At 38.2% G+C, this 27,674-nt stretch overlaps 1 protein-coding gene across 17 annotated transcripts in view; it reads left to right on the top strand.

Moving 5' to 3' along the window:
• Positions 1–27,674, top strand: part of SOX5 (SRY-box 5) — a 641,934-nt gene that overhangs the window by 400,409 nt on the left and 213,851 nt on the right. For all 17 annotated transcript variants that reach the window (XM_027680806.1, XM_027680807.1, XM_027680811.1 and 14 more), the window contains one exon: positions 16,494–16,704. In XM_027680806.1, the coding sequence (XP_027536607.1) occupies positions 16,494–16,704 (211 nt within the window). The remainder of the gene's footprint in view (positions 1–16,493; positions 16,705–27,674) is intronic.

The raw sequence follows: 27,674 nt of genomic DNA, 5'->3' as shown, positions 1-27,674 counted from the left end.
AATCAAAATCCATTTCCTTTTTTTATCTTTAAGGAATAAACTGTTTGTACAAGCTGAAATAAGGTAACTAATACAATAAGGGTTATGCTTTTCTGTATTTTATGAATGTAATAAATCCTCTGTTAAAAAGGAGTTATCAAGTCAACCTTTCCACTTTATTAGATGACACTTGGTAGAAATTGACCTTGATGTCAGTCCACAGGGTTTTTTATTGTGTTTTGGGCTACTTGATGAGTAAAAGCTTCTTCCCCTTAAAGTGATTCTTTCTTCCTTGTCTCTTGATTTTTACATTTTGAGCTTCTTGCCTTGTGACCACCAGAAAGAAGGTATGAGCTAGCTGGATGAGCTGTTTGTATTCACAGGACTCAATTAATTTTTACAAAGTAGTCAAGTAAGTACTGATCTGAAAAGGAGAGCAAAGACTAGGAAGGTAGTTAATTTGCTGCATGGCACTGCTTTTTTCTTTTTTTTTTTTTGGGCTGTACTGTGGTAACTACAACTCCAGTGGTGAATAGTTAGTGTTTTCTTCCCATCTATACATCTGAGAGAGGCTGGAGATCAGTCTAGGGTACAGTGAAATCAAGGGGTGTGCTTTTCTGCCAAAGAGAAACCAGTATGCAAGACAAGATGGCAAGGATGGGTGAAATTTCCAGTTGCTCATGAGTGAATCTCTGTGTGGTGAAGCCATTTTCTTTCCATTCTCCCTCCTGACACTTTCTGGTGTAAGACTTTGAGGAAACTCCCCCATCTTTGGATTGCATAGGGCTATTGCAGTCAAAAAGTCAAAGTAATTGATGGCAGATGACAGCTGCTGATCAACTGCTCAACCTCATGCTTCAGTTAGGAATTCAGGTAGAATTTCACAACATAAAGATATTATAGAAGTTTTTCAGAACTAACGAAATTTGAAGATCACATAGGGTTATAAACCACCATAGGTCCTGTAATAAAAGAAATAAAGGTCCTGTGGAGGTAGGAAGATGACAGTCAGCTCACCAAATAGGAATATTGTGAACAGGCCTTGTGCTGTAACTAAAAGCACAAAAGAGTAGATATGACCGAACATGTCAGAACTCTTCTGAATTTTCTGTGTGTGTTTCTGAAGAAAGTCTTTGAAGATTCCTGTAAATACAGGATATTAGCATATATTATTTCCAAGACAGAAGATGGAATTAAAAAAAAAGAACAAAAATTAAACTCTGAGATTTTGTCAAAGCCAATGTGAATTAAGGGACATACGTTTAAAATGGATGGTGGTGTTAAAACTGACTGGAGGACTTGCCCCAGGAATTGTGATGGGCAGTAGCTCTTCATCACTGGCAAAAGATCAGCTTGTTCTGTTACAGTTTCCTTTTTTGCTTCCAGATTTATCAGTTCTCTGTCGGGTACTCTTTTGAACTGTTTTGATAAATAATTGTACTTGTGAAGGTTAATGGAGTGTCAGTCCCTTATTTACTCTCAAGTCAAATGTGGTGCATGCTAGTCAGAAGTGTAGCTCAGGCTTCATGACCAGCTGACCTTAACGCTTTAAAGTGTGGTTATAGTCAGATAAATGACTGGAAAAAATGACATTAAAGGGTCCTATGTTTTCTGTCTTGCTGTGGCTTTTGGGGTCAAATTTAGTTGCATAAAAGTATGATATTTTTATTAATTGCCTATAATGCTATAACTTAACCTGGGGTTTGAAAATAAAGCTGTGTCTTTTTTTGCTTCACGTCATCCCTAGTTGATAAACATTTTGCAAATGGTACTTAACTGACTATTTTGTTGATAATATGTCTGCAAAGCACTGTCCAATTCCTTCTTTTTTAGCTGTATTGACTTGTTAGTGTTAAGGGCAGATAAAAAAAAAATTAGTCAATAAAGCAAGCAGATAGACATGACTCAGAAAATGCATCAGGAACAAATATTTTGAATTAAAGTGACGTTTTAAAGTCACTGTTCTGCTTATCCCCATACATTGTTGGAGGTTCACCTGTTACAGAAGCACAACACAGATACTTTCATGTAAGCTTCTACTAATCTGTGCCAGTCTCAAATTGATGCAGCCTTGCAGTCATAAGAACAACCAGTAATTTCCAAAGGTGTTTGTTGGCTGTCCGTTTTCCTTTTTTTTTTTTTTTCTCCGTAGTATCTTTACTGGATATTGTAAGAGTGTTTCTTTTCATCAGTATTTAAGCCATTGGGGAAAACCTAAGATAAACTCCTGGTTTTTCTGAGAAATTTTTACAACTAATTCTAGTCATATTTTATTGAGTGTTCAATGTGCCTAAGCTGAGCTCTCTGATACTAAGACTCCAAGGAGTGTTCCAAGGATGAAAGTTTTTATTTGAGTAATAGCTGTATGAAAATTAATAGACAAAAAGACTTGAAATGGAATATGTTCAGGAAGTGAGATTTCCAGAACAGTTTAGTCTTCTGAAAAAGTGATCCCATTTTTCACTGAAAATAACTTGTGGAGGTAAATGCAATTTGCTCATGGAGATCATCTGAAACTCTTGATGTTCATTCAGTGTTCTGGCCAGCTCCTTTAGAAAACAAATGTGTGCTGAAATCTGGAGAAACATGCTGAAAATTAATATCTTAGGGGAAAAATATTTACAAAAAGATGGGGTTTTTTGGACAGTCTCAGAAGTTCTCCATTTAGTCACTGAAAATATAGCTTGTGCATTGCTGTTCTGTTCTACGGACCTTCCTAATCCCGAGTTTTCTCCTTTGAAGATGATGCTTTAGCTGATTTGGGTAACTGTGATTTATATGTCATCTAACATTTTCACATTACCAGCTCCTTATACAATAACAGTATCTTGTTTTGTGTAGACTAGAAGTGAATTTGAACCTACAGTGTAAATACTTCCTTATTTTATGGATCTGATTCCTAAATAATCAGTGGAAACTGATGTCATGATAAGGTAGTGTAAAACGTGGTCTAACGACAGGACAACTGGCAGAGTATGGGTGAACTCCTTCCAATTTTTTCCCTTTTCCTTTAACATAACGCCGTAATGGAAGGAAGGAAGTACCATACTGTGAATGACACAGCCATACTTCCCAATTAATGTGTGATACTGATAAAAGAAGCAAAACGGTCATGCTAAAAACTATGGCTAATATTAATAGCCCTGAATGTATGATGTATTGCATTAACTGCTCAGGAGAGCAGTCAGTGGTCAGGGGTATCAAAAGTGGCAGCATAGTGTCATTGTAACATCTTCTTTTGACCTGCTAATTTCAAGAGTTTCTTTGAACTTTAAGTTATGAGACACTATTTAGTGTTTGAATATCAGAGATGTAATATCAAAATGAACTGAGAAAAGCTTTATATCAATGTGTAAGTGCAACCTCCAGTACTGTCAAAGATGCTGCAAGAAAGATTGGATGCCTTTCCAGAGGGACCAGTCTTAGGTGTCTTACTTTTGCCTGCTTGTACCTTGTACAATACAAAAAAGGTCTCAGCATAGTTCCCATTTATAATGTCATTTGCATGTGATTTTCACTCTTACTTCACATAATTGAATCTACCCAGGCAATTTATTTTTCAAATATATTATCTCCACATACTTGTACATCTGAAGATTAAAAAAAACTTAAATCAAGAAATTTTATGTAAGTCTTCTGAGTATGTTTAAATACATACACTGTAAGTGTAGACAGTCACAGACCAGAATAGAAGGGAGGAAGAAAATAAGAAAACTGTTAAAAATGTACTGTAATTTCTTTTAATGTGTATGAATATACATATAAAAAAAGTGTGACTCTCACAACCAAATACCCTGTCTTTGTGTTCACCCCCTGTCTGTGCTCAAGGTCTTTAGGTGCTCAATAGGAGCTTTTTAATTATTTTTCCCTGTTTGATGTTGCTAAGTATAATGAATGGATTGCAGAGAACTTTTTGTTGGAAACCTTCTGTACATCAGCTTAGTGCTGGTAGGCACAGTGATACCTGGTTGGATCACATCCTGAGACTCACTTTTAGTAAGCTTAAGGTCAGAAAAAGACAGATTTTGTAAAACCATGCTCTGTTAGTCAACCATTACTTCCTCATCATAAAGTAGGCTTACATTCTTTCCAGCCAAAGTGGAGAAAATTGTGTCTTTCTTATTTGGGTTGGGCAATTCTGTGGGTTTTTCAGCATCACTTCATGATGACTGAAAACTACAGGGAATACTCAGAAATCAGTGATTCAAAGAGGAGCTTGGAGAAGAAAGGCTATTTCCAGCAAAAGTTATTCATTCTCTGCTGATGGTGGGTAGTTGGCTGTGACTGTAAAAGAATTTATGTTCTTTAGGTTTTTTGATTTTTCTGTTTGTGAACATGATATAAAACAGTTCACAAATTTAATTGTTGAAATATATAATGCACCTAATCAGCCACAGGAATATGATTTCTTTAACAAAATGGCATAAGAGAATGAGAGAATGAACTGCCTTAAAGCTAATAAAGATCATTTGTATTACTCAGAATAATTTAGGTAAGTGATGAGAAAGGGGAGGAAAATTAGCATTTCTGTACGGTTTGCTTACTGTGTAATTCTTAATCGGGAGTGTCACAACATCCCTTGATATCATCTTATCACAAAGGTCTCTTCATAGTAGGCAATGTATGCTACTGACTGAAGTTTCCAGGAACAGAAGAAAGAATAACTCGTCTGCAGAGTGAGAGCAACTGTGAATCTGTCATAAATTAGAATTTATTGGGGTTTTTTGCATCACTTAAACACAGTCTAAGCTGGCTCGTGTGTGCAGGGTCTATGTGCATTTTAAAACTTATTTAATCACTGTTAGAATGAGCTTTAGAATGAGACTTAAATGATAAAATGACATCATGCTGCTCCCCAGAGCAGGACATAATGTTACCATTTGAGGTAACTAAGACCCAGAAGAGCAAACAGAATATTGGTTCTTGGTAACCCTTGGATGCTGAATGTGCTCTGCCTTTACTGTGTTTTGGAACCCAGCGAGTCAGCTCACGTCATTTCCTGACTTGCCCTATATGCAATACCACAAATTTATTTTGTGGGAATTAGTTAAACAAAATTTTGAGTAGCTCTAACATATATTACATTTATGTATCAGTGTTATGTGGATTGACTTTTGTCTTCCTAATTTTTATTAATTAGCCCGATATATTTGGCATTATCCGATCAAACACCATCCTCTGAAGTGCACAAGATCCAAATAAGTTCCATTCCTACTCTGTAAATATGTTCTATGGAACTCACTTTCTGTGAATGTATTTACAAACTCAGAATTTATATATTTCTTTTTATTTTCTGTGCAGTCTTTCCTCCAAAGTCGAGAACCACTTTGTTTACACCAGAATTCCAAATTCTGTTTCACTAAAGTTGTGGAACAGTTGTTTATAGGAAGAAAATCAAGTTATAAAAGACATGAGAAGAACAGGTGAATTGAATTTTGGAGGGAAAATAGGTCTTTTAATAACTCTTAAAAAGGGTTAAACCAGTTACTGATTGGAAAAATCCTGTGAATTATTGTTTATGTAGCCATTACTTAAGAAGTGTAAGAGAGTAAGTAGTAGGCAAAGTAATTGGTGAGGTCTGTAAAAAGCAGGTAGAAGAATAAAGAACTTGGATAAAAGCATTACAAAAACGAGACAAACATTTTGAACCAAGATAATTTTTTTTTTTTTAAATTTGTATTCTTAATGTGGCATCTCATGCTGCAGTAAAGTCCAGTGGAGACAATGGGGTATTTCTTAAGTAGCTATTCCATTTTCATAAAGTTATGTTTTCTGGCCCTTCTTGAAGATTTCAGAGGATTGCTTTCAGAAAAAAAATAGTGTGATCCTAATATCTATGTAGGCAAAGATTGTTTTGTTAGTTATCATCCTGTAAGTCTAGTTGTAGTCTTTTGATAAGAAGAACAAATACAAGGTAAAAGTAGATAAACAGATGTGAAATGAGAAGGCTTGTGAAAAATAACAATGTGTAAGCAGAACATGATTATTTAAAAGTGTAGTGGATTTTGTCACACACCTACCGTTCACAGACTCGTAAAATGGTCTGGGTTGGAAGGGACCTTAAAGATCATCCAGTTCCAACTCCCTGCCTTGGGCTGGGACACCTTCCACTGGACCAGGTTGCTCAGAGTCCCATCCAACCTGGCCTTGAACACTTCCAGGGATGGGGCATCCACAGCTTCTCTGGGCAACACATTCCACTGCCTCAGCGCCCTCACAGTAAAGAATTTCTGTATATCTAAGCTAAATTTTCTTTCAGTTTGAAGTGATTACTGTTTGTCCTGTCACTAGAGTTCCTGATGAAGAGCCCCTTCAGATGCTAGAAGGGGCTGTGGAGTCTCCACACAACCTTCTCTTGTCCAGGCTGAACAGCCCCAGATCCCTCAGCCTGTCTTCATAGGGGAGGATCTCTAGTCCCTTATCAACTTTATGGCCCTCCTTCCTGTAGGGTATGTGCAAGATTCTTGATATTACATGTGTGGGCTAAGATCTTCAAGAATATAAAGAACACGTAATTCCCAAAGAGTTAATTATTGGAAGTTGCATAGATTTCAGTCCAGAAGTATGCATGCATTGAGTGGTGCTTCCTTCATACAGTCTTTTGTGCATCTCATTTGATTCTTCCAAGTAAAGTAACTATTAAAAAAAAAAAAAAGAGTAATGCGTTAAGCTGTGAGAGGAGGGCAGAATGATTTTGTACAGTATGATTTTATTGAGCTTGTAGAAAGGGGCAGATATACTGAGTGTCAGAAAAAGATGGGTACCTTTTCTGAAACTCCAAAATGGCAGAGGAATTCCTTCAGTAGAAATGAGGAAAGAATTCCTAGGGCAATATACTCTGCACAGGTCTACTTCCTTCTTGTACCTTTTTGTGTAACCTGGCCTGTCAAAGCCTCCCAATTACATAGCAACATCTGTCTCTTCCACTGTTCTGAAGTGGCTGGAAAAAAATGTGGACTGAAAGGAATATAGTTACAGTAGTCCTTTGCCAGCTGTAAGCTGTCTGCTTCTTGATACAGGATCCATAGGACAGCAGCACCTGTAGCAACATTTTAGAAATATGGAGAAATAAATACATTGTTATAGAAGTTTGAACAAGTGAATTACAGTACACACATTGAAGTTGCCAGTGGTGGTCCAGGGAGAATAAAACCACAATACCAAAAGAAGCAAGATTACAAATTGATACAGCTGGATCAAGTAATCCAAAATCCAACAAAAATCCAGATCATTGATGGGAGTGAGGCACTTGGAAAACAGTAATGCTGAAAAATACTTCGGCGTCTGAAAACAAATTAGGTAATAGCTTCTCTTGTAGCAAGGCAGCAGAAAAGGCAGTAACAACATAATTGTCCTTCTCCTCATAGCTCTGCTAAGGTTGTATGTGAAATAATGTGTTCAGTTCTGGCCACATTAGAGAAGTCAGACAATTGGAGGGATTTCAGATGTAAGCAGCAAGTGATTAAAGAGTTGTTGGAGCTGATTTGTGAGGGAAAACTGAAGGAGTAAATGGCTAAACATGGCCAGTAATAACAAAGTAAATATACGCTAACTGTCAAAAAAAAACCCCAAACATGGATGGTACAAACTCTAACACAGATGAAGAACAGTCCAGAGTGCTGGAAGAAGCAGCTGTATAAGAAGAGTTTTGGATTGAAAGGAAGTGAATGTGAGGCAGTCTTTCAGAGCAGGGAAAGGTTGGGTTTTTTTACTGTGTAGAATATTCATAGGGGGAATGGGAAACCTCTCTTGTCTGTCTGAGACATTTTGCTAACCCAGATGAAACAAGTGGGACCACATCATATGTGTGGGCACACAGAGTGTGCTGTTTTGTTACAAAGCTGCTTTTGGCACTTGGAAGAATCACTCTGCCTTAGCATGAACATGGACCTTTGTGGGCGTAGGATGTTCTCTTTTCTTTTGTTCCCCAGTTTTTGGAGGGTGGTTCTCTCCAGATCCAGATCCTTCAAATCAGCTTCAACATAGAGGAGGCAGTTTTAACCAAATTGTATTGTCTTCACTCTGCTCTCAGCCACTCAGCCAAAGGAATGAGGTGAAATATATCTATGCTATCAGACAAAAGACAAAGTAATCTGATATCCCTTTCCATCTGAAAAGTGTGGTGAATCAAAATAGGAAAGCTAGGAAGCTGGGAACAGTCCTGGAGCCATTGCTGGCCTATGGCATTCCTTCTGTCATATCACTGAATTCTGTTCAGATGGTTCTCTCCCCTTCTCTCAAGGAATTAGCACAGACAATGGGTTTGTTTCATAGTAAGAAAGCTGGTGATCAAACTGTTTTTGACACTCAACATAGGTTTTCTTACACTCACAAAACCAGAGTTGTTGTATGTGGTTAGTAAGCTTGTATTTTTACAAAGATAATCGTTTTATACTGCACTATTTCCAAACTATTAGAAGGATTTAATGTATGCTGAAGAATCTACCAAGCTGTTTTGATAAGCAGTCTTATTTTTTGTTTAGCAAGGTCTTAAGGGTGATCTTTAGTCCCTCAGGGAAGAGCTCATAAAAGTCTTAAAAGTGCTTTTGCAGAGCTTTATTTATTATTTTTAAGCATGAAGATTACTAGCATGAAGATAACAAGGCTGTTATAGTACAACATGTTCTTTGTTTTTGCAGGTTATAGCTAACATATTAGGAGTTCTCAGAATGCCAGTTTTGTTTGTTAAGTGTTTAGAGAGCAAATAGATGTAATCCTATATTGCGTTATTTTCTTAAAATGAGTTTGGCTGGAGAAAGAGGCAGTAGGAGAGATCTGGTCTGAGCATGGGTGTCAGGAATTATGTTGCTAACCACATTTACCTATTACAAAGCAGTTGTTACTATTTTACTATATTTAATATAGGATTTGCAAATTACTTTTATATGTGGGGGAACACTTCATTGCAAGAAATGGGACAAACAGGTGGGCAAAATAAGAAACCAAAATCTGTGACAAAGAAGAAAATTAAAAAAAATAAATAAATCCCTGTTTGACATTCAGTAATAAAAAGGTTCTAAAATTTCACTCACAACAGTTTCTCATATGTTTTTTACTACAAACAGATCCACAGTTTGCATATAATTCTTTGATTTGTAATAAATCATGCAGAAATGGTGGGATAAGCAGTAAGAAGTACTAAACTTGTGCTGGATGTTTGGGGATGGGCTGGAATGCAGAACAGCCAGAGGAGAAATGTTTGTCTTAAAGCATCGGTTATCAGATTGTGCTCTGTACTGTAGATATCTGATAATGGTCTGTTGAAGAAGCTCAGAGGGTCAACCAGTCACAATGTGCTGGTTCCAACTCTTTATTTTCAGGGACCTGTAATGAAGTCAGTGGGAATTAAATGAATATGTACTATTGTGCATTTTCAGCAATCCCTCTAGGCACCTCCTTATATCTCTATATTCTTTAAATCCTTTAAAGATCTGCTCTGTAAATCTCAGAGGATAAAGTTAGGAAACAGTGCAAAATGGATTATAAGTTATTCCTTTTGTGTGAATGCAGCTGAACAGTTTCTTGGCAGTTCATCTCCAAACCTTGGAAACGTTTGAAACTTTCTCTTGCTCGTGCAGTTGTGTCAGCAGTGCACAGAGTCAGCAGAGTATCGTGGTATTTGGAAAAAATCAAAGTACATTTCAGTGTTACTGTCAGATATTGTGGGGTGGCACTTGATATATGAGAGAGTTCCCAATTTCCGGTTTCAGGTGATTGGGCTGTGGTTCCCCACGGAGTAATGTAAGAGTAATATAAGGGCCGGGCATTTATTGCATCAATAAAAATGAAAATAAAACCGCTATGAGGCTTTTGTCCAGTAATCTCTAGGCTTTTTACATCAATTATATAAAATGCCCTAAGCAGCGGGAAATATTTATTATTATCTCAGTTTTACATATGGAGGAAAAAGGTAGAAGTGTCTGATGTAGCAGAGTTCATATGGCAGATAGTTGTTTTTTTTGATCTTCTAACCATTTTCAGCCACGTTGATAGATGTCAAACACTGGAAATACCAGTTAGTCTTCCCACTGAAACCTCTGCTAGCGTACCTTTTGCTCCATCAAAAAGAGGTCATTAATTAGATACAGCACTTGATGTCAAAAAAAATACAACCTGAAGGACAAGAGCTATTAATGATTGCAAAAATAAATAAAATTCCATTACCAAGCAAAGTATTAACATTTTAGAGGGAGAACCAGATGTCATCGGGATTCTGTAAGTCTAATAATTGGAAATACTTCCAAAATACGGATCATGGAGTTCTAAAATACATCATCTCAGCAAAGCCAAACCAATATTTGTCTTCAATGTATTTTACTTGACTGCAGCATCGTCACAGTAACAAGAAGAGAAATGTGCATCTCTGTTCACTGTGTTTAGTTCACCTAATTCAGGTAAAATTCTTACTTCTCTGCCACGATGACCTCTTCAGCTGACTCTTCTGACATATTCACTAACTTCTTCACTCTCCATTGCATTTAATTTCCTTGTCATCATTAAAACTACAGTCCTAGGAAAAAAAAAAATCTGTGTGAGGATAGCTGTTGGTTTGCATGGATTTAATTGCAGAACCATGGCCTGTGGATGTACATCTTTCTAGGTTTCTTTATGTGACACACTTTGTCGCTTTTATCCGTCCTTGGATTATGCGTCCTTGTTGTTTCTTCGTAGCGATGTATTTATCCTCTTCCACCTTTTTTCCTCTTCTGTGCCCTTCTATGAAGTCTCTCTTTTGCTCGCTGTATCCTCCACTGTTTCTTTTAAATCTCCTTGGGATCCTGTCCACCCCTTATGAACAACTTTGCTACATGAGAGAAACCTATAGATGAAAGACCTATTTAAATATATGATAGATGCAAAGAGATTTTAACATGTAAGAAGAACTGTGTCCACTGGGAAGCCTTATGGGATATGTATTTCATCTTCCTGAAGGTACCAGGTTGACAGCCACCATAAACCACACAGGTTAGTGGTAATATCTGCCCTGCAGCCCCCATGACATAGAATGTTGGAAAGAGAGTTTTCCAAATCGCTTAAGTGGTTTGAAAATATGATTCCCCTTGAAAGCTGATGGCACTTATGCTCCTAAAGTAAGTTAATTACATTAATTAAAGCAAAGATCGTAAGTGGAAGGTTAAGGAAAAATAAAAGATCATTCTTGCTTTGTGAATATTATGTGTCTGTTTTGTTTCTTTTAAACCTTAAAAAATACTGGAAATGTCAAGTTGTGTTTTCTCATAATTACTGGTGGGCCTCCTGTGGGCAATGGGAGTGTTTTTACAGCTTTCAGATTTTCACTTGGAGTAGCTATGCTGTTGAATCTTAAACATAGATATTAATTTCTTAAAATATTATTAGGTAAAATAAATAAATAGGAACCAGTACTAAACTGCTTGAGAATAATTTGTCTTCAGAAATGTGAAGTGTTCTGTTTTCTGATTATCTCTTATGTCATACTGTTATTAGCTTCCTGGTCACTATGGAGACTATAAAATAGATAGGCCTACATGTCTAATGTAGAAAGCAGAGAAAAAAATATTACCCTTGTGTCTTCTTTACACATTCTAAAAGAACGAAGTATGGGCAAAATTCCAGCTTTGAAAAAAAGAACCTGTTAGGTTGCTTTTAGGATCACAGGCTTCTTAAAATCAGACAATATCAGTGCTTGTTTTAAAGACACAAGTATTTTATTCCAGGTGTTTTTGGCTGCAAACCCAGAAGATTCTCATGATATTTTTTTTATTTTTTTCCCCCTGCAGATGCAACCTCCTTTCATACCATATGGTGGTAATTAACAGTTTCAGACTTAGTTTTGAGTTTTCTTCTGCTTCGATTCTTGGTTGGTTTGGGACAAAATTTTAATGTCACGGAAGCAGAGTTTTCTGTCTGAGTTTAATTGCAGACAGGAATAATATGCATCTCTAGATGAAGAAGGAGAAGATGAGATCTATTTAGAGCACTAAGAGATATTTTGGAAATCTCACCAAGTACAACCTGTTTCTTTTCATTAAGCCTTTCACTGTCCCTCTGTAGAACTGAAATAGGCCTCGCTTGGACCCTGGAAACAGAAAGAGACAATTTGAAAGATACAGTTGGAATGAATAGTTTCTTTTAACAGCAAAATGTTTGCACTTTTTATGAGAGCAAGGGTAACATTGTGTAATCTTCAAAAAAGATATTGCTCAGTGAGGATAAGTCCATTGTCCAGTGACACGACTTTTCCTGTCAATCACAAAGGTGACAAGGGGGCTAGATTAAGTAAAGCTTGCCCAAGATTAACAAAGGAAGATTATTGACCTCATCCTGAAAGGGCAGAAGCCTGTTTTATCATTAAACCTTGGAAGAGGTATTTCCTCCATAGGTGGAAAGCTGTTTGGCAATATCGAAGCAACTTTCTTGTAAATGAATGAATCTTCCTGTGGATTCTAGCTTGGAACAGAAGCAGAAGACGAGAAACGAGGGCCAGTCCCTTTTTTTGTTGCTGTTGGGGGGAAGAAGGGCCTAGAGTGTTTGCTCCAGCACGATCTGTGTAGGTCCTTGTCTGCCTTTCCGAAGTGGGAAAAGCAAGAAGCAGCAGCATCAGGTGTTGGTGAGTACAATCCCAGCTCAGAGTTGGAGGAAATGTTGTGCCAGCACACATTAGCAGAGCAATTCGCAATGCAAATGAATAATAGAGCCCCGTCCACCAAGCAGCTGCTAACTGCATAAAACTGTTACCAGGATTAACAGTGCCAGAGGCTGGAATGTAATCAAACTTGAACAGGTGAAATGGTTACGCAGCTGAGAGAGACAGTTTTACAGTGGAAGCGTGGTTTTCCACTGTTTTGGTGGCTGATGGGTCTTGTGTGTGGCTTGATGGATTTAATTTTAAAATGTCATTAGTAGATATTTATGTTCTTTAATACCCCTCCTTACAGTGTTGTTGCTTTTCTCTCAGTTAAACTGAAAAAACGTCATGTCGATTTGTCCTTTTAGAAAAGGAACCTGCTAAATCTCGCTTGTTGGGAGGGAACTTCCTTCTCAGGGGATTAATTTTAAACTGTTGCTGACATATCTTTCTTACCATTAAGGATTTCTCTGAGTGTTTTCAAGGGGATAGTTAAGCTCTCATATGCAGTATCAGAGGATTTTCTTTACTAGAAGTTTTTTAGCTTTATACAACCATTGACACAAGCAGGTTTTATGTGGAAGGATGCTTTCTTCCTACATGCTTGAAGTAAAAATCCAGACCCACTTTCTCCAGTAATGGCATAAGAAAGAGCAAAATCAAACAGAGGGATGTAAAGCGAAAGCCAAGATAACAGTTGCACGTTTCAGGTTGTTGTTCTGAATGACAGAATAAAAAGATCATGGACAAGTGGGGAAGACAGATTCTTGAGCTGGTGTGCTAGAGGATACATGTTGAACTGTCATCAACAGCAGAAGCTGATGTGTGCGCTCATCCGCTGGTATGGAAAGGAGAGGATCCCTCTTAGATTGCAAATCACGCAGTGAATGTGTGATTGCTACAGATCTTTTTGAATGAATAATTCACTGGTGTACTGTAATTTAGCCCACTGAGATGTGATTGCAGCTGTTCCCCTACTGTATATGTGTTTTGATTAAGTGGAGTGTATCTTAAACCCAGCAAGTGTATAAATAGCCCATGTATGTGATGTGCAAACACTGCATACATGCACACCTAACAAGAGCAGTCAAAGGAAACATTTTTATTTTGGGGATGATTGCTTAGTTGTGTATTTTAGTATATAATTTACCTTTTAAAAAAAAATCTGTGTAGAACATTTCCCTTTCCCTTTTTAGTTCAACTATGAAGTCTTTTTTACTGTAGTACTATATAAAGGCTTTTAGCCAACATTGCGGTAGGAGGGTGTCTCTGTTATTAATGAGTTTATCATTCCAAAACCTTTGCAATATAAGAAATTACTTCTTTTGTGCTTGTTCTATAGATAGGAAACCAAAATGCAGAAACAAAAGTGACTTTTACCATGGTTTCACAGAACATTTGAAAAAATTAGGAATTGAGCATCCAGAAGTCCTTTCATGATGCTTTGCCCACAGACAATTGCCTTGACCTCTCCCCCTCACAATTCCTTTTCCCCAGAAAGTGAGGCAGAGAAATTTTAGTAGTTTTGAAAACACTTGTGAGTTCCATTTGAAAGCCAAGCAGTTTGTGATTTTGAAAATCATCTGATACTGCTTTACATAATATTGTGTTCTTATGCTACTTCTCTTATAACAAACCGGTTGTATACTCAGAATATGTTTGTACATAAAAAAGCCCGCTTGCATGTACCTAAAATGTACATGAAAACAGCAGTGATGACACCTGAGGTTTAGGCAGCTGTTGCAAGTACTTTGTGTCTGTGACCAGTGTGTGACATGCAGAAACACGAGTGAATGTCTTTGGGGCCCGCTTTGGATTAAAACAAGAAACTAGTTCCGGGTAAAATGAGGAACAGTACTGTTCCTGTATATAATTGATGGTACAGGTAGATTTAAGAACTGTAACTAATGACGATATTTGGCTTCTCTGATTCAAAGTGTGAATAAGAAAGCAGCTTTCAAGATACTTCCTCTTTTGGCCTTGTCTGTAGGAGAAAAATTGCCACTTGGTGATAATAGGTTTGAATCTTAGATAAAATCTGAACTGATGCTGAAGTTAACTATTTGCCTCGTCTAAATTGGTGTTAAAAAACAGTTTATTCAGATCTATATATATGGGGAAAAAAATTGCATTTGGCTTCAATCAATTTTTGAAGTCCGGTGTCAGGAACTTGTAATTTTCTGTGTGCAAAATAAAAATGGAGGGAGCTGCAAGAAAAAAGGAAAAAAAGGAGCATTTCTGTTGACTAGAGTCGGAAAATTTTTTAGGGCTTGGTCAAAAGCTCATTGACGTCAGTAGAAAGTCTCTCATTAACAGCACTGGGTTTGGCTTTTGGGGCATATGATGGCCCAGATTGTAATCTCAGTTAAATCCGATTCTGTTAGGGAATTTATTCACTAGTATAACACATTCAAGCTGCTCAAAACTATTCGCATTAAAAGTTTTCTTAAGCAAAGGTAATCTTTTTGCCATAACAAAGTGGTCTGTGAAAACAAATATATTCTTTATTGCGTATCTTCTGTGTAGCTTTATTCAGATTTTATTGAGATAGTTTTTAGCAATTTATGTTCTATTTACAAAAATATACTTTTTTCTCCTGAAATACTGTGGTTTATTAGAGCAGAGACATAAAAAATTGCTCAGAAAAAAATTATTATTATACGAATCACTAAAAACTGTGTGCATGAATATATATATTTATATCACTTTCATACCCTATAAAATGAAAACAATTTAAAAATTATTACGACTTTTTCAGCCAAGTCTGTAACTCAGCTCCCAAGATGATCCAGTGGCTTTTTTAGAAATAATATTCATTGAACATCTGGAGTACAAAAATGTAAGGAAATAAGATAGTGAAAAAAATACCTGGAAAATCAGATCAAAGTAAAAACTATACACGTTTATAACATTATATTTTATGCAGTGTATGTACTCTGCAGCAAGCTGTGTTTGGAGACATTGACCTAAGTTTTGCAGGTATAGATGGCATATGTTAGCAGAGGAAGAAATGGGTTTGAGAGATGTGTAAGAAGGGTAAGGTATAACAGAGACATAAAAGGAAAAGGAATATGTGCAGAGAACATTGTTTTATGTTGGAGGAGGCGTGGATTAGAAGGCTCTCACGTTAATGAAGGCAAGTTTGAAGATGCTGGACCCAGTTTTGCTTTCCATTAAAATTAATGAGTAGACCTTTGTGGACTCTCACGTGAGGAGGGTTGTGTGTATGTTCCGGGAAGTCACAGAGTTTTGCCATTGTGCTGCCAGTGAAAGTCATTATGACCACCTTTGTGAAAAACACTGTCTCTATGAGAAATGAAGGTTTGAGGCAGAAGAGGAGAATAGAAAGAGAATTAGAAAGCAGAAAGAAATTGCTTCATCCTTTATAGATGGGAAAACTGCTTGAACTGTGATTTAAAATAAGTCATATGGCGAAGGGCATTTAGTATTTGGTTACTATTTTATTTCTTACAACAACTAGCCATCAAGGCATTAAGTACTTTATAAAGTCAGGAAATTAATGGTCCTTGTAAAAATTGAAGGTTTTTTTTTAGAAGGAAAGCTGTAAAAGAACAAACAATTAAAGGTAATCAATACCATTGTTATTAGGAGACCTATGAGTACAACACTTCTCAATTAGGGAAAAACTGTATTTTATGTTTCTCTCTTGCAAGCTGATCTTTGTTCACTCCAGCCTGTAATCTTGGTTTATGCTTTATGGGAAGGCTTTGTTCTGGGTGTTTTTGAAGCATTGCATGCCTTTTTAAAGGTTTCAACAGAAGAACAAACAGCAATGCATTCAAAGCACAAAGGATTGTTCTTTCTTTCTTTCTTTCCGTCTTTATTTTTTTCCTTCTTCTTTAAGAAAAGAAAGAAATATTTCATCTTGTTTTTTCTCCCCTTTCAGGAAGTTGATGGCAATAAAGTGATGTCTTCATTTGCCCCGCACAACTCATCTACCTCACCCTTGAAGGCAGAAGAAGGTGGGCGTCAGAGTGGAGAATCATTGTCCAGCACAGCCCTGGGAACCCCAGAAAGGCGCAAAGGGAGCCTAGCGGATGTTGTGGACACCCTTAAGCAAAGAAAAATGGAAGAGCTCATCAAAAACGAGCCAGAAGGTAAGGCCTGGGAAACTGGCCAAAATTTTCTGTTTTCTTTTCTTTTCTCCAGATTCTTTGGATATGTATACTTTTTAATCTTCCAATTTTCTGCTCTGTTTGCTTTTCCTTGCTAGCAAAATTGAAGTAAAAAACTCATAGTTCTTGTCTACATTAGAGATAAATTTCAGCAATATCTCATCATAGCTAACATTTTTAGCTTTTCCCAAATTAGAATCTAGTGGTCTTTTTGTCACAGTTGCAATAGACACAGCTCCTCAACTTGGGTGCAGTGAGCCAATTTTAATTGCCTGGGGGCATTTACACCACTGCTCCCCTCTCCCCCATTTCTAGAGCTAAAAGCAGTGTTATCAGGAGTGTCAGTGTTTTTTGTGAAATTATCACATGGGCATGTCATTATTTGAAAGGTAAGAAGTTATACTGGGAATTCATGAAAACTTTTGTGTGGAACAAATCATCCTCTATTTATCTGTAGTGCAGGTGCTATACAAACACAGTACAGGCTTTCCTTTTACAGGCATTATGTCTGGCCAGCAAGTTTCATCCTTGGCATGTTGGTAATAATTTCTGGAGAATTGGTTTCTTCTTGAGACCGTATGTCCGGTCGGTGATGATGGCACTCGTGCTCTGGGGGCTGAGACTTAGACCAACCATCTCACCTCTGAGAAGCCACAGAGCAGCTTTCCTTTAAGCAAGATTTTAATTTTTGCCTGTTTGGGGCAGAGTCAAAGCCCTGACTGGAAGATGAAGTTCTCACTACATTCTCCATAGGTATCCAGCATGCTTTCTGGATTTTTGGGGCACTGTGAGGCAGTTGTGAGAACATAGCAAGCCTTGCTCCCTAGTGCACAGTAACGAGACTCTTTTCGTTTCCACTCGCCTATCGTGTTGTGAAAATGTATTTCAAATGTTTAAAAGCATGGCCTTCAGAGCTCCCCTCAGTGTGGAAGTATGAATTGAGAGTACCTACAAGAAAATTTTAGGACAACCTGCATACTGGAATGAAAATATGGATGCAAACACAAGCACATTGTCACGTACATGAGCATGACAGGATTGTAAATGAGTCTTTTCTTGACTGGAGCACACAGGGTCTGCTGGGAAACAAATTCTTTGTCTAAGCATTTTTTGGAATGTTACTTATATTGTTTCTTTTGCATTTACATTGACTTAATAGTCAGTGCCATAACATACCTTGTGCCTTTGGATGGAAAAGACTTCGGTGGGGGGGTGGGGTGGGAAGGAGACCAGGCTTTTATCTGAGAGAGAGAGGAAAGAACAGGGGGTTCTGGGCAATGTATAAATACTCTGTTGAGTATGAGGTTTCACAAGCTCCATTAGGGAAAGGCCACAGATAGACATGAGAATGGTTACAGAGCTTGTGCATTATCTCAGCTCCACTAAAATGAAAATATACAGTACAAACAAAAGATCTACAGCTTTGTGAAGAGATTGGGAGAGAGAGGAGGGGGAGCAACTGAATGTTGGGCTTTGCAAATGCATGCAACAAAAAATCTTTTCTTCCCTCTAGCCATTGTTCTATTGTCTTTCAAAGGCCATTAAATTGAACAGCAGGTTGTGATGAAAATTTCATTAAGCCCTAGTTAAATCATTATGAGGGTGCCATATTCATGTCTCTGCTTACTCCCCATCCAGGAAAAAATGAATAGGAAAGAGTTGAGCTTTTTTTCCCTTTCTCCTTAAAAGCAAACTAACAAAAGTTCAGAAGTTAGAAGAGAATGGGAAATGGGACATGAAACAAAAGGAGGCCAGAGAGGTGAGCTGGCTAGGAAGAAAATTAGACTTGCATAAGAGCATTGAAAGGTGGTGAGGGACAAATACATCATTTTGACAAGTCTCCCTCCCCCTTCCCTTCAGCCAACATGATTGTTTTTAGAGTGGCTAATTAAAAAATATATATTTCTGGGTGCAGATGGCAAGACTGTTCTTAGAGATCCTCCACAAATACGAGTCTTTTTCCCTAAATGAGGTATGTACTGATACAAGCACAATGTCTCTCTGTTTGAACTCCAGCAGAAAATTATTGTCATGTCTTCTTCATGTAGTCCTAAAGTAAAGTTGTCAGTCATCACTGGTTGCTAGTCAGGTAATTAGCATATTAATGAATTTCCCCATGAATAAGATGTTACAAGTGGGAATCTTTGATAGTACAAGTAGGTAACAATTCAGCAATTTGTGATCACTGTGTATTTCAGTAATAATTTTTAGTCTTGCTAGTTCATGGAGCTTTGTAAGATGAAGACCAAGAATCTTGGTTAAGCTTTGCTGCATTATGTCAACAACAATAATATAATACTTTATTTCCCTTTGGGAAGAAAGGGAAACATTTGCACCAGTAGTTGAGGTTTAATTAAATCAATTTCCTGTGAATCTTTCAAAGACCAGATATGAGCTAGATTCCCATTTCTCTATGTACTCAAAAGTTTATATATTATTTAACTTGTACAATGGGCTGTGTTTGCTCTCTTTTTATTGTTTGAAATTGTCTCCTGAATTACTGTGGGAAACGTGCTTTTCAAGCATTCTTTCAAATGGCCTGTTTCTTCAAAATCAGAAAAAAAGAGAAGGCCTGGGTAGACAACTTTAGGTCTCGATCCTTGTATCAGTCAGGGAAAGGAATTCTCTTTTCTGAAACTCGTTTTGAGGACGAGGGAGATATTCCAAAATACTGATAACAGGTTTGACTGTTTTTAAGAATCTTTATTGATACTGGCAGAGGTTTTCTTAAATTATGTTTGTTAGAAAATAAGAATAAAAAATTAGTAAATTTTGTCACTGAAGGACAAGGATTTTTACATTGCTGCTAAACTACTGCTCAGTGCACAAATGCACACATGTATGTATGCATGATATAAACATGTACATGTACTCACACAGGAGCTGACAAGGGAAGCATCACTCTTCATATAAATGGTGATTTCCATGTAGATTTGTTGTATATACGCCTTTGGTTAATATGCCCTGCAGGAAACCATGCTGCCTACTTTCCCAAAGCCTGTCACTTCCCTTTCCTCCTTGGATATGTGTATGAGTTTTGGTTTTATTTTTTGTTTTGTTTTCGTAGGGGTTTATACTTAGCTCTAAAGCTCCATGCTCTTTTTTTCTTTTTTCACCTCTAAACTTGCCTTTTTACCCTTGCTGTATGAAAGTATGTGATTGACAATGAGTCATGCTGACACAGAGAGATGGAGTGTTTCAGGGAATCTAAAACTTGTGGAATTTTACTCATTACTAATACAGCGCTCATTTTTATTCTCTCAAATTCTGTGGAAAATCCTTATATGCAGCTTTAGTATTAGACCCCCGAAGGCATAAACCTATTACTGAAGTCACACAATGTTATTTTACATGAAACATTCTGTCCTTTCTAACTTGAACTTCAGAAGAGGAGTCAGCCCCCTTTTATTCCTGGTATACAATAATGAAGATAATGGAGTGGGTTTGGAGAAGCCTTATACACTGTGACAGACCTCAAGCCCTTGCCCTGAGGGTCGTCTGCCGACCACGGGATTCCTTTTGCAGCTAAAATCATTAGGCGAATGAGATACAGGCATGTTTTTCTTCTGTTTTCTTCAGGCATCAGGGGATGGCAGAGACTCTCTGTCTGTCTGTTCTCCTCATTTGTAGAAATGAAATGGAAATCTCTTTGAAGTCACTGAGCTTGACACAAGTTTGTGAAAAGCAAAGACCAAAGCAACCACTTAGGTTTTTCTTGCACTATTAATGGGATTGGATTGCTGTATTTTAATTTATGGCCTCTGCTTGTGGAAAATTAAATCTCTGAAATCTGTGTAGCCTTTCCCCTAAACGTATGGCTTGGCTTCTGGAAAACAAATAGGCAAACAAGTAAATTCTCTCCTATTTTTAGAATAAGCCAGAGTACTCTTTGGCTCTTTACATATCCTAACCTTTAATTAAGAATCAGTCTTCTTTTTCTATTTTGCCAGTATATATTTGTACCTGGTTATGTATCTGTCTATCTTTAAAACCTACATAGTGTGTCTTCTGAGGCCAGATCCATATTATTGTACAGAATTTGTGGGAATTCTGGATAAAAAGGATCCTATGGGCATCTACGTGACCACAGAGTCTGCACATGAGTGTGAGCACATGTGGGTGCAGTCAGTCATCTGCATGGCTCATTCTTCTGTGTTAAGAACCTCTGAAACTCAGTTCAGCTGGGCTGTTTAAATGAATACTTTGAATTTTTTATAAATACATCTACACACTTATATCTGTATAGCATGTATTCTTTATATTTAGACATAAATATATATAAACATGCACACACAAGAATTATATACATATATATGTATAGTGTTTCATATTTTTCCTACTCCAAAATTTCAATCTAGTAGTCCTTAGGTCTTCTGAGTAGGAACAATTAATCTCAACTGTTTAGTAAGAAGGTAATATGTGTGTTTGCAGTGCTTTAACAGGCAATGTGAGTACTAGAGCATCATGTGTTATGATATGCAGCAATACTATAAGTAATTACTTGTCAGAAAAAAAGAGATGAGAAAGGCCTCTCAGGCATGATTTTTGTCTTCTGAATGTCTCCCAAAGGCTATTTGTATTTGATGTTTAAGTTACCTTATAAATCACAACACCTGTTCATGTACTAATTTAAATGGCTGTTGTTTAAGCAGTTCTGTAGACTATAAAAGTGAACTGTGCTGAATTCAAGCTCTCTAGTTGAAATAAGATCCCAGAATACCTCCTAATATTATCAAACTTTTAATCAACATATCTTGTAAAGAAATCAAGAGGTCTCCCTCTTCTTAAGACATAAATTCCAAAGCAGGCCATTAATGGGCATAGGAAGGGTGGCCCTTGAAATGCAGACTCTTTTAAAATCACATCTGATGAGATGGGAAGAAATAAAGTGCACAGATTCGGGGAAAGCCTAAGGATACTGTAATTGGTTGGGGTTTGAAATTCTTTTATTTGGTTCTTCACTGTCCCTTTGACAGAGTACGTGTTGAAGAGGCTTTGTAATGCTTTTCCACTGAAGGACAAACAAGGATACTTGGCAGTTGAGTACTTTTAAGTTTTGTTCGTACACTCCTGCTGCTGTGGAAGGATGGTTCGAGTGCCTTGTGGTTCCATGTTCATCCCTGCAGTCTGTCACCAGAAAATGTGTCTTGTCTTGTAGAGCAAGCCAGCGTCAAACTTCCATGCACTTCTTTCAAAGACTCTGCCATATGGAAATATGCCTTCATATACTGCTGATACAAATAAAAAATAATTAAAAAATTTTTTAAGATGAGGCTTATGAAATAGGCCTGTGTGAAGAGAAGGCACTGTTAAATACTGTAGTAGCTTAAGCCTTTATTAACAAGTGCTTTAACTCCATAACAGAGGTAGGCTAGTTTGAAGCCCTGCCAGCTCTGTGCTCTTGCTCAAAGTGAAGTTTATTCATTTGTCGCCTTCAGTTTTTAAGTGTTTTCCTTCCTAACAGTTTAGCCCGATAGTCACGGTTTATTTCAACGGACGTTTTCAAAATTTGCTTAGATTCCCTTCCAAGTCTCTCTTGCTTGCATCCTCAAAGGTTTGTAGCTTTTGGATTTTTCTTTTCTCTTTTGATAAAGGCATCTGAGGTGCTGATACAGCATCTTAAATATAGAAGAAAGCATTATGGTCAAGTGAGATAGAGGAAATTTGTGCTTTTGGAGAGAAGATGCAGTCCCTCTCCCCCTCCCTGTTTTAGAATGAAAGTCTTCTCTGATGAATCTCTATAATTAAAATTGCTTTCTAGGCTACATTCGCTCCATAATATTGGACAAGCAGGAGCCAAATCAAAATGCTTTATTTTTTCACTTCCCGTCTTCAACAGTGTAGCATATAAGTGGTTCACCGACACAAAAATAATTATTTGGGCTCCTGTCTGCCCCTTCACTAACCTTGATTCGTTTCAATAGAGGTTTTCAAAACTTGCTGTCACTCTTGCCCCCACACCATTTTGATGTGCCTGTTTTCCCCTGATGTATTCCAGCTAGGTCAGTTTGCCTTCATTTTTTGTTCTCTCTCTCGTTCTCTTTTATTTTTTTTAATTTTTTTTTTTTTAATTTCCCCCTCCCCTGGAAAAGCCATTAGCTTTCTGAGCTTCATTTCAGCCCTTGGATAACTGCTGGAGAAACCTCTGACACAGACTGTAATACACAAATATACATGAGGGAGTGTGCCAGCTCTTTCTGTATGCTCGTGTGCCGCAGCTTTTGGGGATGTCATTTATTCAAGAGTGAAGAGCGAGCCACCTGTTTCTCGGGCCTCTTGTCCCTCATATTAAAGGTTCAAGCCCTTGCTGAATAGTAACATCTTAATCTGGGCAACATACACAACATTTAGCCAAAACCTATTTGTCGAGCTAGCAGGATTTGTGGGATTTTTTTTCCCCTCTCTCTTACCCCCGAGGCGCTTGTCACGACCGTGCATATTAAAATTAATCAGACCTCCCAGGCTTGTGTGACTGTGTGGTTTAACATGAAGAAGTGGATATCAAGCATTTGCCCTAATTAAATAGGCCTGCTTGGTTTTGTTCTAGTGGATGCTTGGTCTTTTTTTTAATAAGAGCTGCTTATGGAGGAGGCACGGCCAGCTCTAGAGTTAGTGGAGAGCTCACTTCAAAGTTTTGCCCACCACCTGCGCCCAGGATGCTGAGACCTGAAGGGCTCCCTACGTTCTTTCTTAACAGCACAATTTGTGGGAAGTAAGTGGAGGGGGAAGGGGAAAATATGGCCAAATGAGTGAGAGAGCGATCAGGGAAGGAGAGGCGAGGAGCTGGGATAAGCAAGCATGTGGATTGGCTTTTTGAAGTTGATTAAGATGACCTGTCATCCTGTCTGATTAGCTTTAGATCTCAGTCTGTGCCATGAGCTATTCACAAGGCTGTCTTGTGTCTTCTGTTTACCAGAAGCAAGGGAAAGCCTCTAGTATGGCAAGGAGCAACATTTGCAGCAACTCCCACTTGCTTGTTTAGCTAATGAAGTAGCCTTGTAAAAACACTCTGAAGTTTGAAGCTGTTGCTTACTTTTATTAGTTATGTGTCTGTTTAACGTTGATATTTTTAAGGTGGTTTGAGGTTTGCTGATTTTACACAACTATATACATCTCCTGCATTGTACATAAGCTGTACTGGGAAGACATAATTCCTTTCATCATCTTTTCTTCTCTTACAATTCAGTTGTATTGTGGTTTCTGTGTTGCCTCAGGAGAAAACATGCTATATGTGTGTGATTTCTATACTGTAATGTATAGTTTCAAAAGTGCTCAAAAAACAAGTAGAGGAGAGTTGGGAGCTCTCCACCCTAACACACTAAAACTTGTTAAATAGTAATTAAGGACTGATACCATTTAGCAATTCAACAAGTTAATTTTAGCCAAAAAATAGTAGAAAATTTGGAACAGTCAACATTTTTAGACAAAATGTTTCATTGGAAATGATATTTTTTGTTTTTAAATGTTTAAGATGATTAATCTGAAAGAGAAATGAAAACATTTCAATTAGGATTAAATAAAATATTTTGGGTCAGGTGGAAACAGCTTTTCCCCTGACTTGGTTTGGCAGCTGAAATGAAAAAAAAAAGCAAACTAGTCAAATAAAAATGAGCTGCAAAACCTGGTGAGGTTCTGGGGGTGTTTCTATATCTAATGCCCTTAGGAGGACAAATGAGCAGTTGTTTTAAAGGCACTTAAATACATCTGAATGGTTATGTGCTGTGGTTTTGAGGGAAATTGTAATATTTTAGTCAGAAAAGGTTTCAAAATTTGATTTCCTCCAAATATGCAAATTTCTGTGCTTTCTGAAGCCTCAAGTCAGCAAAGTTTTGCAGCACGTAGGGCATCTTTATCGAAACTGACTTTGGAAGGGTATCATACTTCATATGTTAGATGTCCTTGGCATGTCAGAAACCTCTGAGTCTCTTCTAGAGGGCCTAGAAAGCTGCAGTGGTTACACTCCAGAATTTGATTTTGCTTTCTACTAAAATTCTTGCAGTCTGGTACACAAGCAGAAAGCAAAGCTTTATTTATCTGTTTCCATAACAGTTCAAATTGCTGAAGTAAAACCCAGCAGTTGGGGTGATACTCCATTGATTTAAAAGTTTATTGCACATCCGTGCACTAACTCATTCCCATCTTTCTCTTCTTCTCACAGTGTTATTATTCCTATTTTATTTTTAATTTCAAACCTTGGCACAACCCAAATGTAAAGAACCATATTGACACTGCCAAGCATCTGTCTGGTGCTTGACAGCATCATAGAAACCCTTCCACTGTTTCATCTGGGTTGCTATTGGTTATTTAACAACACAATGCAAACGGTGCAGTGTGGGTGTATGTGAAAAGGAAAGAAAGGTTGAGGTGGGGGGAAGGAGCCCTGAACGAGTAAATATGTCTTTCATCATATCTTTTGTCTGGTCTGTTTGCTGTGCTCTATTCAGTAGTCAATAGAAGTTGTTTGACGGTTCTGCAAAAGGGTAAGAAACCTTTTCTTAAACTTTTATTCTCCTGCTTTTGTCTCGGCCCATAAAGTTTTCTGCTTTTGTTTTTCTTGCCCTGCTTCGTTGTCACCTGTCTGTTGTCGAAGGGTTTTTGTCATGGCTGTTTATCTGATGTGACGTAAGGTGATACTTATGAAACACTCCTCATTGAGGAGTACAGGTGAAGTGGAGTTTAGAGAGCTTATGAAAGCTTTACTGCAGCGGTCTTTGGGGCAATGGAGTTCTTTCAAGCTTGAGTTTTAATTTATTTATTTAGCGAGAGGATGAAAGTGAAAACTGAGTGAAGAGTCAGTCTCTGCTTTCTGCTGAAGAATGCCCTCTTAGCACTTGTGCGACTCGGTAGGGCTTTCTGAGATGTTTAGCCTTGATTTAATTCGTATTTAAGATCTCTCCTCCCAGCACATTAATATAATGCCAATGTAGAATGCATTGCATGGTGTAATTACTGGAGAGAGCAGTAGTTGGGAAAACAGACGGTAATTGAACACATGGCTGTTTATTACAACAGGACAGTGCTCCTACGCTGGTATTTAGGGCATTAATAGGGAAGAATTGATTTGTTGTTTTAAGATGAATTCAATCACTGTTGCTCAGGCCTTTGTTTGTTCAGGCCGAGTTATGCTTTGTTTGTGTTATGTGCCCAAGAGGTTTACACACCACAGCGTGGCATTAGTCATGCAGAGGGCTTGGGAGCAGAGAGCCATTTAAATGAACAAAGGACATTTTTCTTTTTGGCTCTGTTTATCTTCCTCTCTAGTTTTGTTACCCTCTAATCTATCTCCATCTCTCTCTCCCTCTTTCTCCCCCCTCCTTTCCACCCCAAGCATTTCTGATCAATGCAGAGGTCCTCCTGCTTTCTTCCTTCCCCCTCCTCCTTATTCACCCTCCCGAAGACAAATGGAGCTGTGATTGACAGGTGGCAACACGGGGTTGTGGCACTGGTGTAAATAGAAGTGGTGGCTCCCAAGTTTGTGCAAGGAGGAACTGGGGTGGGGGGCTGGGGGGAGAAATGTTCAACTTGGAGGAAAATTATTGTGTTCAAAACCACCAGAGTCGAGGCACATGGTGTTGCACCTCATTCCTGCTCTGCTTGCTTTGAACACAATAATTTTCCTCCAAGTTGAACATTTCTCCCCCCAGCCCCCCACCCCAGTTCCTCCTTGCACAAACTTGGGAGCCACCACTTCTATTTACACCAGTGCCACAACCCCGTGTTGCCACCTGTCAATCACAGCTCCATTTGTCTTCGGGAGGGTGAATAAGGAGGAGGGGGAAGGAAGAAAGCAGGAGGACCTCTGCATTGATCAGAAATGCTTGGGGTGGAAAGGAGGGGGGAGAAATGTTCAACTTGGAGGAAAATTATTGTGTTCAAAGCAAGCAGAGCAGGAATGAGGTGCAACACCATGTGCCTCGACTCTGGTGGTTTTGAACAAGGGAAAGGCAGCACCTTTTGTGGCTCCTGATGGCCTGTGCTCCCAATGAGCCCTGTGCAGGGCACATCCTGGGATCAAATGAGCTTTTTTACTCTCTTCTCACTGGTGAGAGTCGAGGGGAGGAAGAGAGAACCATATGACTGAAGTTGAATCCCTGGTCTCCCTGTTGTGAGCAGTGTGGTTTATGTTTTAGGCTCATTGTGCTTGAGAGGAATCTTGTCTTTATTTATTTCTGAGTGTGGGAGAGTTAATAGACACTTCAGAGCGATGTGGGCCAAATTCTGCTCTCGGATGTAAGTTCACCACTCCCACTGAATACGCAAGAGCTTTGAGAAGGCAACATTTGACCCAGTGCAGGATTTGTAAAGAACCCAACGTGACTTGATTTTTTATCCCTCTACAGACAGGGATTAGGCCTGTTCCTAGAAGGAGCAGTACTAAGGGAACTGAAAGGTAACAACAACAGGAAAGTCTGTGCAGTCATTAATTGGTAAAAACTTGTATATCCTAGGTGGTGAGATACTTGTATCTCTGTACAGTAGTGCATGATGAATTAGCACCAAGACTTGCCTTCTGGAGGTATAGAAAGTACTGGCTTACACAGCAGAAGGAAGGGGAGGTACAGATGTGGGACGTGGAAAGCCAGATTCTTCCTGTCAGGGAGAAATAACAGTTTAGCACATACGTTCATACACCGCAATGCGCAGGGAAGGATATGAACCCCTGTTCTTCATCTGAGCCTTTTAGCTGTAGCTAATTAAATTACTGAATCTCCAAATAAATAATAGACTTGCAGGAGATGACGACTAAATATGAAGTACAGCGGTGACTGCAGTCATCCCTGCAGTCATAGGCAGTTGGTTGTGTATGGGACATGCTAGTTGGCCATTACTTATGAACCATTTCTAAATATCTAGGAAGTGTAGTTGCAAAGACCCAGCCCATATGCCCAAGGGAAAATTTCATCCCCACCTCAAAAAAAGCCCAAACAATTATTGTGTTGCACTGCCAATAA

This window comes from Neopelma chrysocephalum, unplaced genomic scaffold (assembly GCF_003984885.1).
Source record: "Neopelma chrysocephalum unplaced genomic scaffold, ASM398488v2 Primary Assembly neopelma1_59, whole genome shotgun sequence".
NCBI lineage: Eukaryota > Metazoa > Chordata > Aves > Passeriformes > Pipridae > Neopelma > Neopelma chrysocephalum.
The sequence above is the reverse complement of the archived record's forward strand: the minus strand, read 5'-3'. Positions and strand labels throughout refer to the sequence as shown.